At 43.1% G+C, this 13363-nt stretch overlaps 1 protein-coding gene across 2 annotated transcripts in view; it reads left to right on the forward strand.

The window, feature by feature from the left end:
* Window positions 1-13363, forward strand: part of LOC126969238 (myrosinase 1-like) — a 32479-nt gene that overhangs the window by 3522 nt on the left and 15594 nt on the right. Inside the window, exons 4-6 of one of the 2 annotated variants that reach the window (XM_050814597.1) lie at window positions 4185-4493; window positions 6921-7159; window positions 8437-8628. The exons of the other annotated variant lie outside the window; for it this stretch is intronic. Coding sequence (XP_050670554.1) covers window positions 4185-4493; window positions 6921-7159; window positions 8437-8599 — 711 coding nt within the window. The 3' untranslated portion in view covers window positions 8600-8628. Of the gene's footprint in view, window positions 1-4184; window positions 4494-6920; window positions 7160-8436; window positions 8629-13363 lie in introns of those variants that run through there. 2 annotated transcript variants of the gene reach the window in all.

The raw sequence follows: 13363 nt of genomic DNA on the forward strand, positions 1-13363 counted from the left end.
CACTGATCGCGGCTTCAATATTTCCCAAACAAGATATGAAGTCTGCCAATCTTCATTACCATCATCAAATGGTAGATAGACAGTCATTACAAGGATATGGCGTCCGCCCAAATCAATTTGCACGGCCGCCAATCTGTCACTGGTATAGTCTATCATAGCTACACTCGGACACAGTGACTTACGCCACATCAGTGCAAGTCCCCCATACGGTCGGCCCTTAAGAATTCCTGTAGAGGTATCCACAGCTGATTTAGCAAAACAACTGAAGTGCTGACTGAGTCCGTTCACAAATCCTAAATCATGTGGGAGCAGCCAAGTCTCCTGCAGGGCCAGAATGTCAACGTTCTCTGATATCTTCTTTTTTTTTTCTTTTTTTTTTATGGAATAGGAGGACAAACGAGCGTACGGGTCACCTGTTTTTAAGTGATCACCGCCGCCCATATTCTCTTGCAACACCAGAGGAATCACAGGAGCGTTGCCGGCCTTTAAGGAAGGTGTACGCGCTTTTTTTGAAGGTACCCATGTCGTATCGTCCCGGAAACACCGCACAAGGAAGTTCATTCCACAGCTTTGTAGTACGTGGAAGAAAGCTCCTTGTAAACCGCACTGTGGAGGACCGCCACACATCCAGATGGTGAGGATGATATCCTAACTTATGGCGTGTCGTACGAAGGTGGAATTCGGCGCCACGAATTAGGTAAAACAGCTCTTCGGCACACTTCCCGTGATAAATGCGGTAGAAGACACACAATGAAGCGACGTCTCTACGCAACGCCAAGTGATCCAGCCGTTCACAGAGTACTGGGTCCCCGACAATTCGCGCTGCTCTGCGTTGCACGCGGTCAAATGGGTCGAGCTGATACTGGGGTGCGCCAGACCAGAAATGACAGCAATACTCCATGTGTGGCTGGACCTGCGCTTTGTACAGCGCTAGAATGTAGGCCGGCTTGAAGTATTGCCGTGCTCTATTAATGACGCCCAGTTTCTTCGAAGCCAATTTGCCTTTGCCCTCCAGATGGCCACGGAATTGGCAATCGCTCGAGATTTCGAGACCCAGTATTCCGATACTAGGCGAGGCTTTTAGGGTAGTGTTGTCGAAGAGCGGTGATGCGACAAATGGGGTTTTTTTAGTGGTAAACGCGCAAACTTGAGTCTTCTGGGGGTTAAATTGGACAAGGTTCAATTTACCCCATTCCGCGACCTTCTCAAGAGAGGACTCGATAGAAGACACAAGTTTCTCCCGGCACTGGTCGACGATTTCCCGAGAGAGACGTGCATGGCCCGTGTATACGGCATCACCAGTGCTGTCATCTGCATAGCAATGAATGTTGGAGGTGTCCAACATATCATTAATATGCAGAAGAAACAGCGTAGGAGATAGCACACAGCCTTGGGGCACTCCAGCATTCACGGGCTTCGGGTTCGAGCAATGTCCGTCAACAACGACCTGTATGCTGCGCCCAGTGAGGAAGCTGGAGGTCCACTTGCACAAGCTCTCGGGAAGCCCAAATGATGGAAGTTTAGAGAGGAGCGCCTTATGCCATACACGATCAAAGGCCTTCGCTATATCCAGGCTAACTGCCAGGCCTTGCTTTCAATAGCCGCAGCCCATCTATGTGTTAGGTATACCAGAAGATCATCTGCCGACCGACCATGGCGAAACCCGTATTGTCGTTCGTTGATCAACTGGTGACCCTCTAGGTATACCAAGAGCTGACGGCTAATTATGCTCTCCATGATTTTGGAGAGCAGGGAGGTAATAGCAATAGGCCTGTAGTTTGCCGGATCCGAACTGTCTCCTTTTTTTTGGATCGGATGGACAAGGGCTGACTTCCATGAGTCAGGGACTACGCCTTTGAAATAAGAGTGCCGGAATAAACGCGTTAGCACCGGCGTCAACTCAGGGGCACACGTTCTAAGCACGATTGGAGAAATGCCATCCGGCCCGCTCGACTTCCTGACGTCCAACGAAAACAGAGCTCGCCTAACAGTTTTCTGTCTGAACTGTACTTCAGGCATAGAGCTCTGACACCGCGCGATGGTCGGCGGTGTTTTTCCGTTGTCGTCAAGAGTCGAATTGGAGGCGAAAAGAGCGCACAGGAGATCGGCTTTCTCTTTTGCCGTATAGGCCAGGGTGTCATTCCTCATGTGCAACGGCGGCATGGACGGCTGGCTGAAGTTACCAAGAGCAGCTTTCGACAACGACCAGAACTTGCGTGTTCCGGTCGGGTAACTGGAAAGCTGCTCGCCGATTTTGACGACGTGTTTTGACTTTGCACGGGCGATTTGCCGCTTAAAAAATCTGAAAGCACGGTTGTATTTCCTCTTTAGAACTATGCAGTTCGGATCCTTTGTGCCCAGCGCCGCAACCCAAGTTCGATACGCCTGTTTTTTGCAGTCAGATGCTGCTTTAACTGACGCATCGAACCAGGGCTGTGATCTGCCACCGATCGGTACTACATAGCTTGGTATAAAAATATCCATGCCCTGTAGTATCACATCGGCTACTGCAACGGCGCAGGCACTAGGATCATCCGAAGGGAAACAAACCCTGCTCCAAGGGTAGGATGCAAAAAATGAACGCATCCTATCCCAATCTGCTGACTTGTAGTGCCAAACGCGGCGGGTCGCTGGTGGTCTGCGACGTGGGCGTCGTATAGGCACTACACTTCTGACCAGGCAATGGTCGGACGTTTCGAGAGGGGCGTCGACAATGACCTGGTAACCGTCGGGATGTGTAGTCAGCAGAAGATCTAATAAGGACGGCATGTGGCTATCCACATCCGGGAGCCGCGTTGGCGACTCAACCAATTGGGGCAGATCGTACGCCAATGCAAAATTAAGCACAGATCACCCTGCGTAGTCTGTGGTACGTGATCCAAGCCATTCGGCATTGTGCCCGTTGAAATCACCCAAGACTACGATTTCAGCGGAGGGGATCTGTGCAAGCACGTCGTCAATTGCCGCTTGAACGCAGCCCATGAGATGATCGGTTTCTGCGTTACCACTATGGGACCTGTAGACACACGCATAGATGCGGACGCGGTCCTCTAAATCTACGAGGAGCCAGAGAGTGGACAGGTCGCTACCCTCAAAATTGCCGAGACGGCGACAGCAGATATCCTAGCTAACGTACACACATACCCCGGCATGAGGCAAAAAATTGTGCTCAATTTTGTACCCGTGGTACGTTAAATATGACGTATCGCTAGGTCGAGATATCTGCGTCTCCGTAAGGAAACACAAGGCCGGCTTCGCCGTCTCAAGGTGGTGGTGGACGGCGTTTAAGTTGGAGTGAATTCCCCTGATATTGCAAAAGTCCACGTTGAGTGTGGAGCGGGGTGCCGTGGTGTTACTGCCTCGTTTGTCCTTGGTCATGCGCGGTACTGTGCCCTCCCCAGAATACGAAGGGCAGCCTGAGCTAGAGTGCTCGGGGAGGGATTCTCCGACTCTGGTAGAGCCGGTACCCTCCTGGGGTACTATCTCTTTAGGGACCGCTTTCATAATCTTTGTTGGGGATGGGGGGGGGAATGGCCTCCGGTCCTCGACACTAACCTATGCGAAACATAGCGGCATTAAGGACATGTCCTTATGTAAGCGAGTTACGTCTGCATGATCGAACGACACTGGTGGCAGGCGACTTAGATCCCTCGCGACAAAAGTTGGTTGAGCATCGGGGTCAACTTCCTTTAAAAGTTTTATAACATCTTTTATGTTTTTCTTTTTTCTATCTTCGCCTTTCCGTTGAATATTTCTGACGCCGTCACCACATGCGTTATATAGTGCACTTTTACCACTCTCTACTTCAGAATCCGTGAAATTCGTAGCACAGATCTGAACGATGCTTAACTCATCTAAAACATCTTGTTTTGCACAAACATCAAAAACTCGTTAATAATAACACCCGCCATGTTCTTTGTACTTAGACCACACACCACATATCTTGTTTTAACTTTTAACGCATAGTGCGCGAAACACGTCCGTCCGCTACGGCGAATTATACTTTTTACGAATTTATACGGTTATTAATTAAATCTTTAATTTGTAATTTATACTTTTCAGATTTTGAGGACGACTTTTTAAACGTAGTTTTTTGTATGAATTAAAATATAAATTGCAATGTTTATTTTAATTTGTCATTTTTGTATTAAAATTATTATACCTTTAAATGAATGATGTTACAGTGGGGTCAATATGCTCATCCGATCTTTTCGGAAGCGGGTGATTTTCCACCTATTATGAAAGAAAAGATCGCTGCAAAAAGTGCCTCGCAGGGTTTCTTCAGATCAAGATTGCCAGAATTTACAGCAGAAGAGATTGAGTTAGTTAAAGGCAGTGCCGATTTCTTTGGTTTAAATCACTATACTACACAGCTAGTGTACAGAAACGAGTCAGTATATGAATATCATAGTTCTCCTTCATACTACGATGACATGGAAGCTGTGCTGTATCAGTCTTCAGAATGGACAGCAACTGGTGCAACATGGCTGAAGGTAATTCATTTTGATAGCAAAAGTAAAAATCCATACGTAGTGTGTAAACTACACTGGCCTGCAAAAGTAAGTATCACACTTTTCAAATTATTTTTTTTTCTTAACTATAGAAGGTAGAGTTTTTTTTTTAATATTTAATTTTTAATAACTGGTATTGCCTCCTCGAGCTCTGATTACAGCTTCGAGCCGGTTTGGCATACTGAACACTAGGTTTCGGAGCCGATGTTGGGGTATATTCTCCCATTCTTCCACCAGGGCCTGCTTTAGTGCCCTGAGGGTACCTACTAAGGTGTCCTCAGGTGTCATCCTAGCCGTGTTCAATCGGGTTGAGATCAGGACTTCTTGATGGCCAAGCCATCACGCTGATACCGACCTCCTGAATATACTCTTGTACGATATGAGCCGTGTGTGGCCGGGCATTATCATGCATCAGCATCGATCCATCACCCATATTTGCTAAATACGGCCCTGCATACTCATTGAGAATCTCTTGAGCATATCTTTTCCCAGTGAAGGTGCCATTTTCTATGGCTACTAGCTCTGTGCGACCTTCTGAAGATATGCCAGACCATACATGTACACTGCCTCCACCGTATTGGACTCTTTCTGAGATGCAGGCTTGAAGGTATCGCTCACCAGGTCGCCTGTAAACACTTCGCCTTCCATCAGAAGTGTAAAGGGAGAATCGAGACTCATCTGCAAACAAAATTCTTGACCATTCTTCTTCATCCCACTGCATGTGTTCACGGGCGTATCGCAGTCTCGCTACTCGATGCAGTCTCTCGAGTTTTGGACCACTCGCTGGTCTTCGGGGTTTCAAATTTGCTTCAGCAAGTCTTCTTCTCACTGTACTGTCACTAATGTAGTCCCTCCTGGTCTGAAGTAGCTGTTTCTGGACTTCAACTGCATTTTGGTGGTGATTTCTTAACACAGTGGAAATAATATGACGATCTTCTAGAGCACTGGTACAACTGGGTCTGCCATTACAAGGTCTCCTCAGATGGTGTCCAGTCTCTTCGTACCTTCACTTTACCTTCTGGACCGTTCGTACCGTCATACCCACCATTCTTGCAGTGCGACGCATACTGATGCCTAGTTCCAGAAAATCCATTATCCTAGCACATTCTTCAAATGAAAGAGGAATGATAAATAAATGTTATGTGCTTTTTAGCATAAATTTTTAAAACAAGACCCATCGATCTTGAAAAAAATTTAAAACAGAAAGAAAAATGTGAATGGTAAAATTGTAATTCGGAAACGTCCACTTTGAAAAAGGAATGGTTTTGTTTTTGAAGTTTTTTTTCAGCCAATTCTTAAAAGAAGGTTACTGACTATAAAGTTTTTATGTACAAAATTTAATTCTCTTTTGAGTCCTTTTTATTTCGAAAGTATATCTTTTGAACTTAGAACCTTATCCCAATTTTAAAAGTGTGATATTTACTTTTGAAGGCCAGTGTACTATAGAAATAGTTCTACATCTACTCCGGACCGTGTTTTCACGGATACCGATCTGACTTAGTGTGAAAGCGCTCTTGTATATTAAAAAACGATATATAGTTCAAATTCGACAAATTCTCTAAGGGGTGGCAAACGGGCAGTAGGCTCACGGGGAGTGGTGGGGCAACCACCAATGTAATTCCGCAACAACGAGTTTCAAGAGATGTGTTGCTGGTCTTTAATGTCCTATCGTTTCGGGAAAACAACAGCCGGTAATGTTTCTTCTTCTTCTCGAGATAACGGTCACCTCAAATACGGGCTGCCCCCAAAAAACCGCGACCGCGAAAGCTCGATCAGTAACCACGTGTAGTTCTTCGTTCATTCGGGTTGCCGACCACGCACCCAGTCATGTGCGCAATGGTCTATCTTGGATGACCGTATATGCACTCCGCATCATGTCCAGAAATGTAGCCCCACCTCGCTAAGTTTGAACGGCGGTTGAACGACTTCCAGATAGGTCAATTGAGGTTGTATCCTTCGGCTAGTCTCTCCATAACGCAGGTCGACTTCGGGGTACTTAGCCGTGACTTCCACTTTGGAAGACGCGTAGTTTCATTTGACTGGTTGAGAGGCTGCACTGAGTGTAACAAGCTATACCTGGAGGACAAATATATCCTATCCTTATCTAGGACGTGCAGGTTTAAGATTGATGAATAGTGGGTGACGTGTGTCCTGTGTCTGCTTTGTTCTTTCTACTAGTTAGAGATGCTACAACGAGCTAGAGATGGTGATTTATTCCATAAAGTGGCTATGCGAGGCAAGAAATTTCTTGTAAAACGCGCGGTTGTGGAATGCCAGACGTCAACGTGATGCGGGTGGTATTTTGACGTAATGCATGGGGTAGAAGATGCAGAGAGAATCCAACCTTTACACGACGCCAAAGAGTCAAGCCGATCGGAAATGCCTCAATTAATGAATATAAATTTTAAGATGGTGCCATGGGGGTTCTATAAGCTGTTGACAAAAATAAGAGAAGACTACAGCAATCCTCCAGTACTTATAACTGAGAATGGATGTGCCAGTCGAGAGGGCCTGGACGATGTAACGAGACTCACTTATTACAAAAGTTATCTGGATGTTATGCTGGACGCCATCGAAGATGGTTCAGACATCCGCGTCTATACAGCTTGGAGTCTTATGGATAACTTCGAATGGTTACAAGGATACTAGTAAGATAAAATATTTCTGCTGATAATTTATGTTTGTATCAGTTAGGCCGGATTCGACCAAAAACGATGTTATACGGGGATAATTTACTCGTTGAATTTATCCCTAGGATATTTTTATTTCTCTTTATACAACTTGCTTGCGGAGTACGTCTCCACGGTATTGTTATCCTATGGTTTAAAACTGAATGATGAACAAATGTATAAACCGACTAAAATTCATGTTCTACTGTTTCTTCTAACATGACATGAAATGGCCATAACAACTTGTTCATTTTTTTACACCTTTTATACCGCCAAAACCGTCGGTGTAAATATATTCGCGTATTTTTATATTATTCTCAGGCTACTGATTAGTAAAATGCAAAATTAGCTTTAATATTAGAGTAGCAGTAGTTCCTCGCGTGTAAAAATTACTCAAGTTTGGTCGAATCCGCCCTTGTTTTGGTTACGAGTGTTCCGATGTGTGCTGAAAATACAACTCTATTGATATTTATAGATGTGATAACAACTATATGAAAATGTATATACCATATTCCATCTGATGAAATTATATTAAGTTAGCTCCACATTACATGAAACTTCTTGCTGTTTGCACATGTGAAGGGTTTCATTTTGTTCACTTATACATTTAGATAGGTCGAATATGGTCGAATTCGCCCTCAGTCTGTCATAAGCGCAGTTCTAAAATGATTTGCATGTATTTTAAACCAAGGCCATTTCAATAGACAAACTGTCTTAATATTTATCGAAACATTATTTTGAAATTGCAACCGATCTCCTTAATATAACAGAAGTAAACAATCACCATAATACTTTTGAACACAAGATTGTATATAACTTTCTTCCCCGTACTACAAGACTGTGAAATGAGCTTCCTTGTGCGGTGTTTCCGGGACTATACGATATGGGGACTTTCAAAAAAAGCGCGTACAGCTTCCCTAAAAGCCAGTGATTTGCGTGGAACACCCCTGTGATTCCTCTCGTGTGGCAAAAATGTGGGCGGCCATGATCACTTAACACCAGGTGACCCGTACGCTCGTTTGGCCTTATTTCCCAATATGGTTGTTATATTTTAAGGCTATTGGGGAACTTAATTATAAAATTTATTGAAATATGTCAATTCATGTCAAATAAATTATAATAAGTTTAATGGATAAAATATTGCAGATTATATTAATTCTAGACTATGGGGCAATGAAATCCATTTACTTTTCGATTATTGTATTCTTCTTTCCCCACAATAATCAATGATTTAATCATATTATTTATATTTACAGTGATAGGTTTGGTCTGTACGAGGTTGACTACAATAGTCCTGAGCGCACTAGGACTCCCCGAAAGTCCGCGTATCTGTACAAGGAAATTCTGCGCACGCGAACACTCGATATGCATTACGAGCCTGATATGTCTGTCCCCATGACTATTGATGATGGCCACTAATACCTAATAAAATTATATCATAAGTAGAACTGATAAGCCTTTTTATTTAGAGAATCACAACAAAATGAAATAACCATGACCTTCTTCTAACAAAATAGTTTGTGCGTGTAATCTTTACGCGCTATTGAAGTTAACATCAAATTAGGAATTATTAACAGGTATTTAATTTTATTATATTATAAATCGGTTTAGTCAAAGAACTCACTAACAGCTAAAAAATCATTAAGAACATGAAATACCCACCTAAGCCCCAGTAATTATTTTCTATTTCTTAAGTAAAGAAAGACTTCCGAGGGTGAAGACTTCCGAGTGACGAAGAGATGAAGGCGGCAATTGACGAGCATTTTCAAGGCAAAGGAGACGAATAATTTTTCACTAGGCTAAAAGCACTTTATGGAAAATGTATTAAAGGAGAGGGGCACTTCATAGAAAATTATTTTTTATACATTTTTAATACCTTCGGTTTAAAATATTTCAGCCACCCCTAGTTATGTTGTAAGATTAGCTATATCAAACAGAAAAGTAGAGAAGAAGACGGACTTATATATAAACGGCGGCTATCGGCTATAAAGCTAGAGAGAACATCTGGAGTTAGCCTGGATAAAGCGGAGACCTTTGAAGCTGGGCATCCATAAGTAGGAAATTGGAACACTTCAAGCCAGCCCATTTCTAGCCCTCTTCGACACTACGACAGATACATATTTAGTAAACAATTATTCTAAAAAAAAATGAAAGACATGAAGTATTAATGTATGTGTTATATTCATTATTATAAAAGATGATCACTTCACACGAGGTGACCCGTGGGCCTCCATTTTTGATAAAAGCCGTGTTGCCAATGAAATATTTCTGAGACTCCGGCATTTCATTTAACTTATCATTTATTATGATTATAGATTAAATTCATTCATACCACTTCCACATTTTAAAACAATTCACTCATTAAATAAAATAATTGAGGATATGAAATTGACATTGGTTACATTATTAGTATCTACACAAATAAAATTTAAAACAAAATTTTTATGAACGATGCGGGACTCGAACCCGCGATCTCTCGCCGTCGAATTTTGTTTGTGTATTTAATTCCAGAACATTTACCCTTATTACTAGAGAGCGGATTATATGCAAATGCATATTGCATATGCTTTTGCATATTTAGTACCTTTTCAGCGGTAGTTGCATATTTAAGAAAAAAAAAAGACGTGTGGCACTCGGGGACTACCGCGGTAAAGCTATTGCATAGCATTTTTTATCAACTTATGCAATTATAATTATTAATTTATTTTATTTATGCAGTATGTTTTTTGATAAAGTTAATTTAAAAAAAAGCAAACGGGAAGTGAGTAAAATTTAACTTGCAAGATTTGATTACACACAGAAAACGGGACAGGTGACACTAAATAAATGTGCTTGTCATAATAACAAAAATTAAAAAAAACGTGATCAAAAATAAATAAATTAAAAAACATCAAGACGTACCCCAGGCTCGAACCTGGGAACTTCTGCACAAAAAGAATATTTGTGTTAACCGCTGTTCCACGGCAACTGAAATAACCGTAGTGAAATATCTATATACATCTAGTAAGTAAGTCTTAAGTTATTTTCGTTACGGAATTTCTGGATTGGGTCTCCACGCTCAAGGCCCGGGATAGAAGCTATGCAATAGCTTAAAATTATTATGCATATTTCATTCGATCTCGCCCATCGTTCGATGCTTTTCATAGTACGCCCAAATATTGCACTCAAAAAATTCTGCCCAGTAACCTCAGTAGACGTAGAACGCTCCTTTTCCGCTTACAAAAATTTACTAAGCGATCATAGACACAATTTTTCTACAGAACATTTAGAACAGTATTTAGTAGAACATATTTTTAAAAGTAAATCTTAAATTTTATCTTTACCTAAGTAGGTACATCTTGTAATAGTTTCTTTCACAAATACGATTGTCAGTACAAGCCTTTATAAAATAAAATAAAAATATGATTTTCTATTTTTTCCTGTTTAATTTTATGGATTTTCGTGCATATTTTAGTTATTTTACTTGCATATTTTGGGCATTTTTGGTAGCATATAATCCGGTCTCTAGTTATCACTTTGAAAAACATAACACATTGGTTACATTATTAGCACGTCATGTCAATATAACAACGTATTGAATATTAAAGAATGTTGCAAACGTCAGAAAATTTATAAAAACTTTATAAATAATTTATTTATTACACAACACTTGGTCAAACCAGACTAATATATTAACTATTTGTATTACTCTTTTGACTGTCTTTCACTCCAACTTAAACGCCGTTCACCACCACCCTGTGACGGCGCAGCCGGCCTTGTGTTTCCTTACGGAGACGCGGATATTTAACGTACCCTGGGTACAACATTGAGCAAAATTTTTTGTCTCATGCCGGGGTATGTATGTACGTTAGGGAGGATATCTGCTGTCGCCGTCTCGGCAATTTTGAAGGTAAGGTCTAACCTAACCTGTCTAACTAAACCTGTCTACTCTCTGGCTCCGCGTAGATTTAGAGGACCGCTTCCGTCTTTGCGTCATCTACATCCATAGTGGTAACACAGAAACCGATCTTCTCATGGGCTGCGTTCAAGCGGCAATTGAAGACGTGCTTGCACAGATCCCCTCCGCTGAAATCGTAGTCTTGGGTGATTTCAACGGGCACAATGCCGAATGGCTAAAATCACGTATCACAGACTACGCAGGGCGATCTGTGCATAAATTGCATTGGTCTGTACCAATTGGTTGAGTTTCCCGGGTGTGGATAGCCACATGCCGTGCTTATTAGATCTTCTGCTGACCTATCCAACGCCAACGTCGCAGACCACCAGCGACCCGCCGCGTTTGGCACTACAAGTCAGCAGATTGGGATAGGATGCGTTCCTTTTTTGCATCCTACCCTTGGGGCAAGGTTTGTTTCCCTTTGGATGATCCTAGTGCCTGCGCCGTTGCAATAGCCGATGTGATACTGCAGGGCATGGATATTTTATAACAAGCTCTGTTATACCGATCGGTGGCAGATCACAGCCCTGGTTCGATGCGTCAGTTAAAGCAGCATCTGACTGCAAAAAACAGGCCTATCGAACTTGGGTTGCGGCGCTGGGCACAAAGGATCCGAACTGCAAAGTTCTTAAGAGGAAATATAACCCTGCCTCCAGATTTTTTAAGCGGCAAATCGCCCGTGTGAAGTCAATTTACGTCGTCTAAATCGGCGAGCAGCTTTCCAGTTACCCGACCGGAACACGCAAGTTCTGGTCGTTGTCGAAAGCTGCTCCTGGTAACTTCAACCAGCCGTCCATGCCACCATTGCACATGAGGATTGAAACCCTGGCCCATACGGCAAAAGAGAACCAACGAGAGAGAACACTGTTAGGCGAACCCTGTTTTCGTTGGACGTCAGGAAGTCCACGAGAGAGAACACTGTTAGGCGAACCCTGTTTTCGTTGGACGTCAGGAAGTCCAGGCATTTCTCCAATCGTGCTTAGAACGTGTGCCCCTGACTTGACGCCGGTGCTAACGCTTTCTTTTGTTTCTTTGTTTGTCTCTTCTTTCTTTGTTTATTCTGGCATTCTTATTCCAAAGGTGTAGCCCCTGACTCATAGAAGTCAGCCGTTGTCCATCCGATCCAAAAAAAAGGAGACAGTTCGGATCCAGCAAACTATAGGCCTATTGCGCTTACCTCCCAGCTCTCCAAAATCATGAAGAGCATAATTAGCCGCCAGCTATTGGCATACCTAGAGGGTCATCAGTTTATAAACGACCGACAATACGGCTTTCGCGGTCGGTCGGTGATTTTCAGATATACCTAACACATAGATGGGCGGCTGCTATTAAAAGCAAGAGGGAAGGCCTGGCAACTAGCCTGGATATAGCGAAGGCCTTTGATGGTGTATGGCACAAGGCACTCCTCTCAAAACTTCCATCATTTGGGCTTCCCGAGCGCTTATGCAATTGGACCTCCAGCTTCTCACTGGGCGCAGCATACAAGTCGTTGTCGTTTGTTTTTGCTAGAATCCCAAGCTCGTGAACGCTGGAGTGCCCCAAGGCTCCCACGCTGTTACTTCTGCACTTCAAAGATATGTTGGACACCTCCAACATACATTCCTATGCAAACGACAGCACTAGTGATGCCGTATACACGGGCCATGCAGGTCTCTCTCGGGAAAACGTCGACCAGTGCCGGGAGAAACTTGTGTCTTCTATCGAGTCCTCTCTCGAGAAGGTCGCGGAATGAGGTAAATAGAACCTTGTCCAATTTAACCCCCTGAAGACTCAAGTTTCCGCGTTTAACACTAAAAAAACCCCATTTGTCGTATCACCGCTCTTCGACAACACTTCGCACGACGCGCCACAAGTTAGGATATCATCCCCACCATCTGGATGTGTGGCGGTCCTCCACAGTGCGGTTTTCAAGGAGCTTTCTTCCACGTACTCCAAACCTGTGGAAGGAGCTTCTTTATGCGGTGTTTCCGGGACAATACTTTCAAAAAATGCGTGTACACCTTCCTTGAAGGCCGGCAACGCTCTTGTGATTCCTTTGGTGTTGCAAGAGAGTGTGGGCGGCGGTGATCACTTAACACCAGGTGACCCGTACGCTCGTTTGTCCTCCTATTCCATAAAAAAAAAATTAAATAAGTAGTAACAAAGACACTTGGAGATTTTCAGAAACATTTTAAGCGTTCTATTTTAACGGTTATAAAATTGTTGGATTCACTTGTTTCTGATGGAAGTACGGAGCGCTACTTCCG

Source organism: Leptidea sinapis, chromosome 17 (genome assembly GCF_905404315.1).
Source record: "Leptidea sinapis chromosome 17, ilLepSina1.1, whole genome shotgun sequence".
Lineage (NCBI taxonomy): Eukaryota > Metazoa > Arthropoda > Insecta > Lepidoptera > Pieridae > Leptidea > Leptidea sinapis.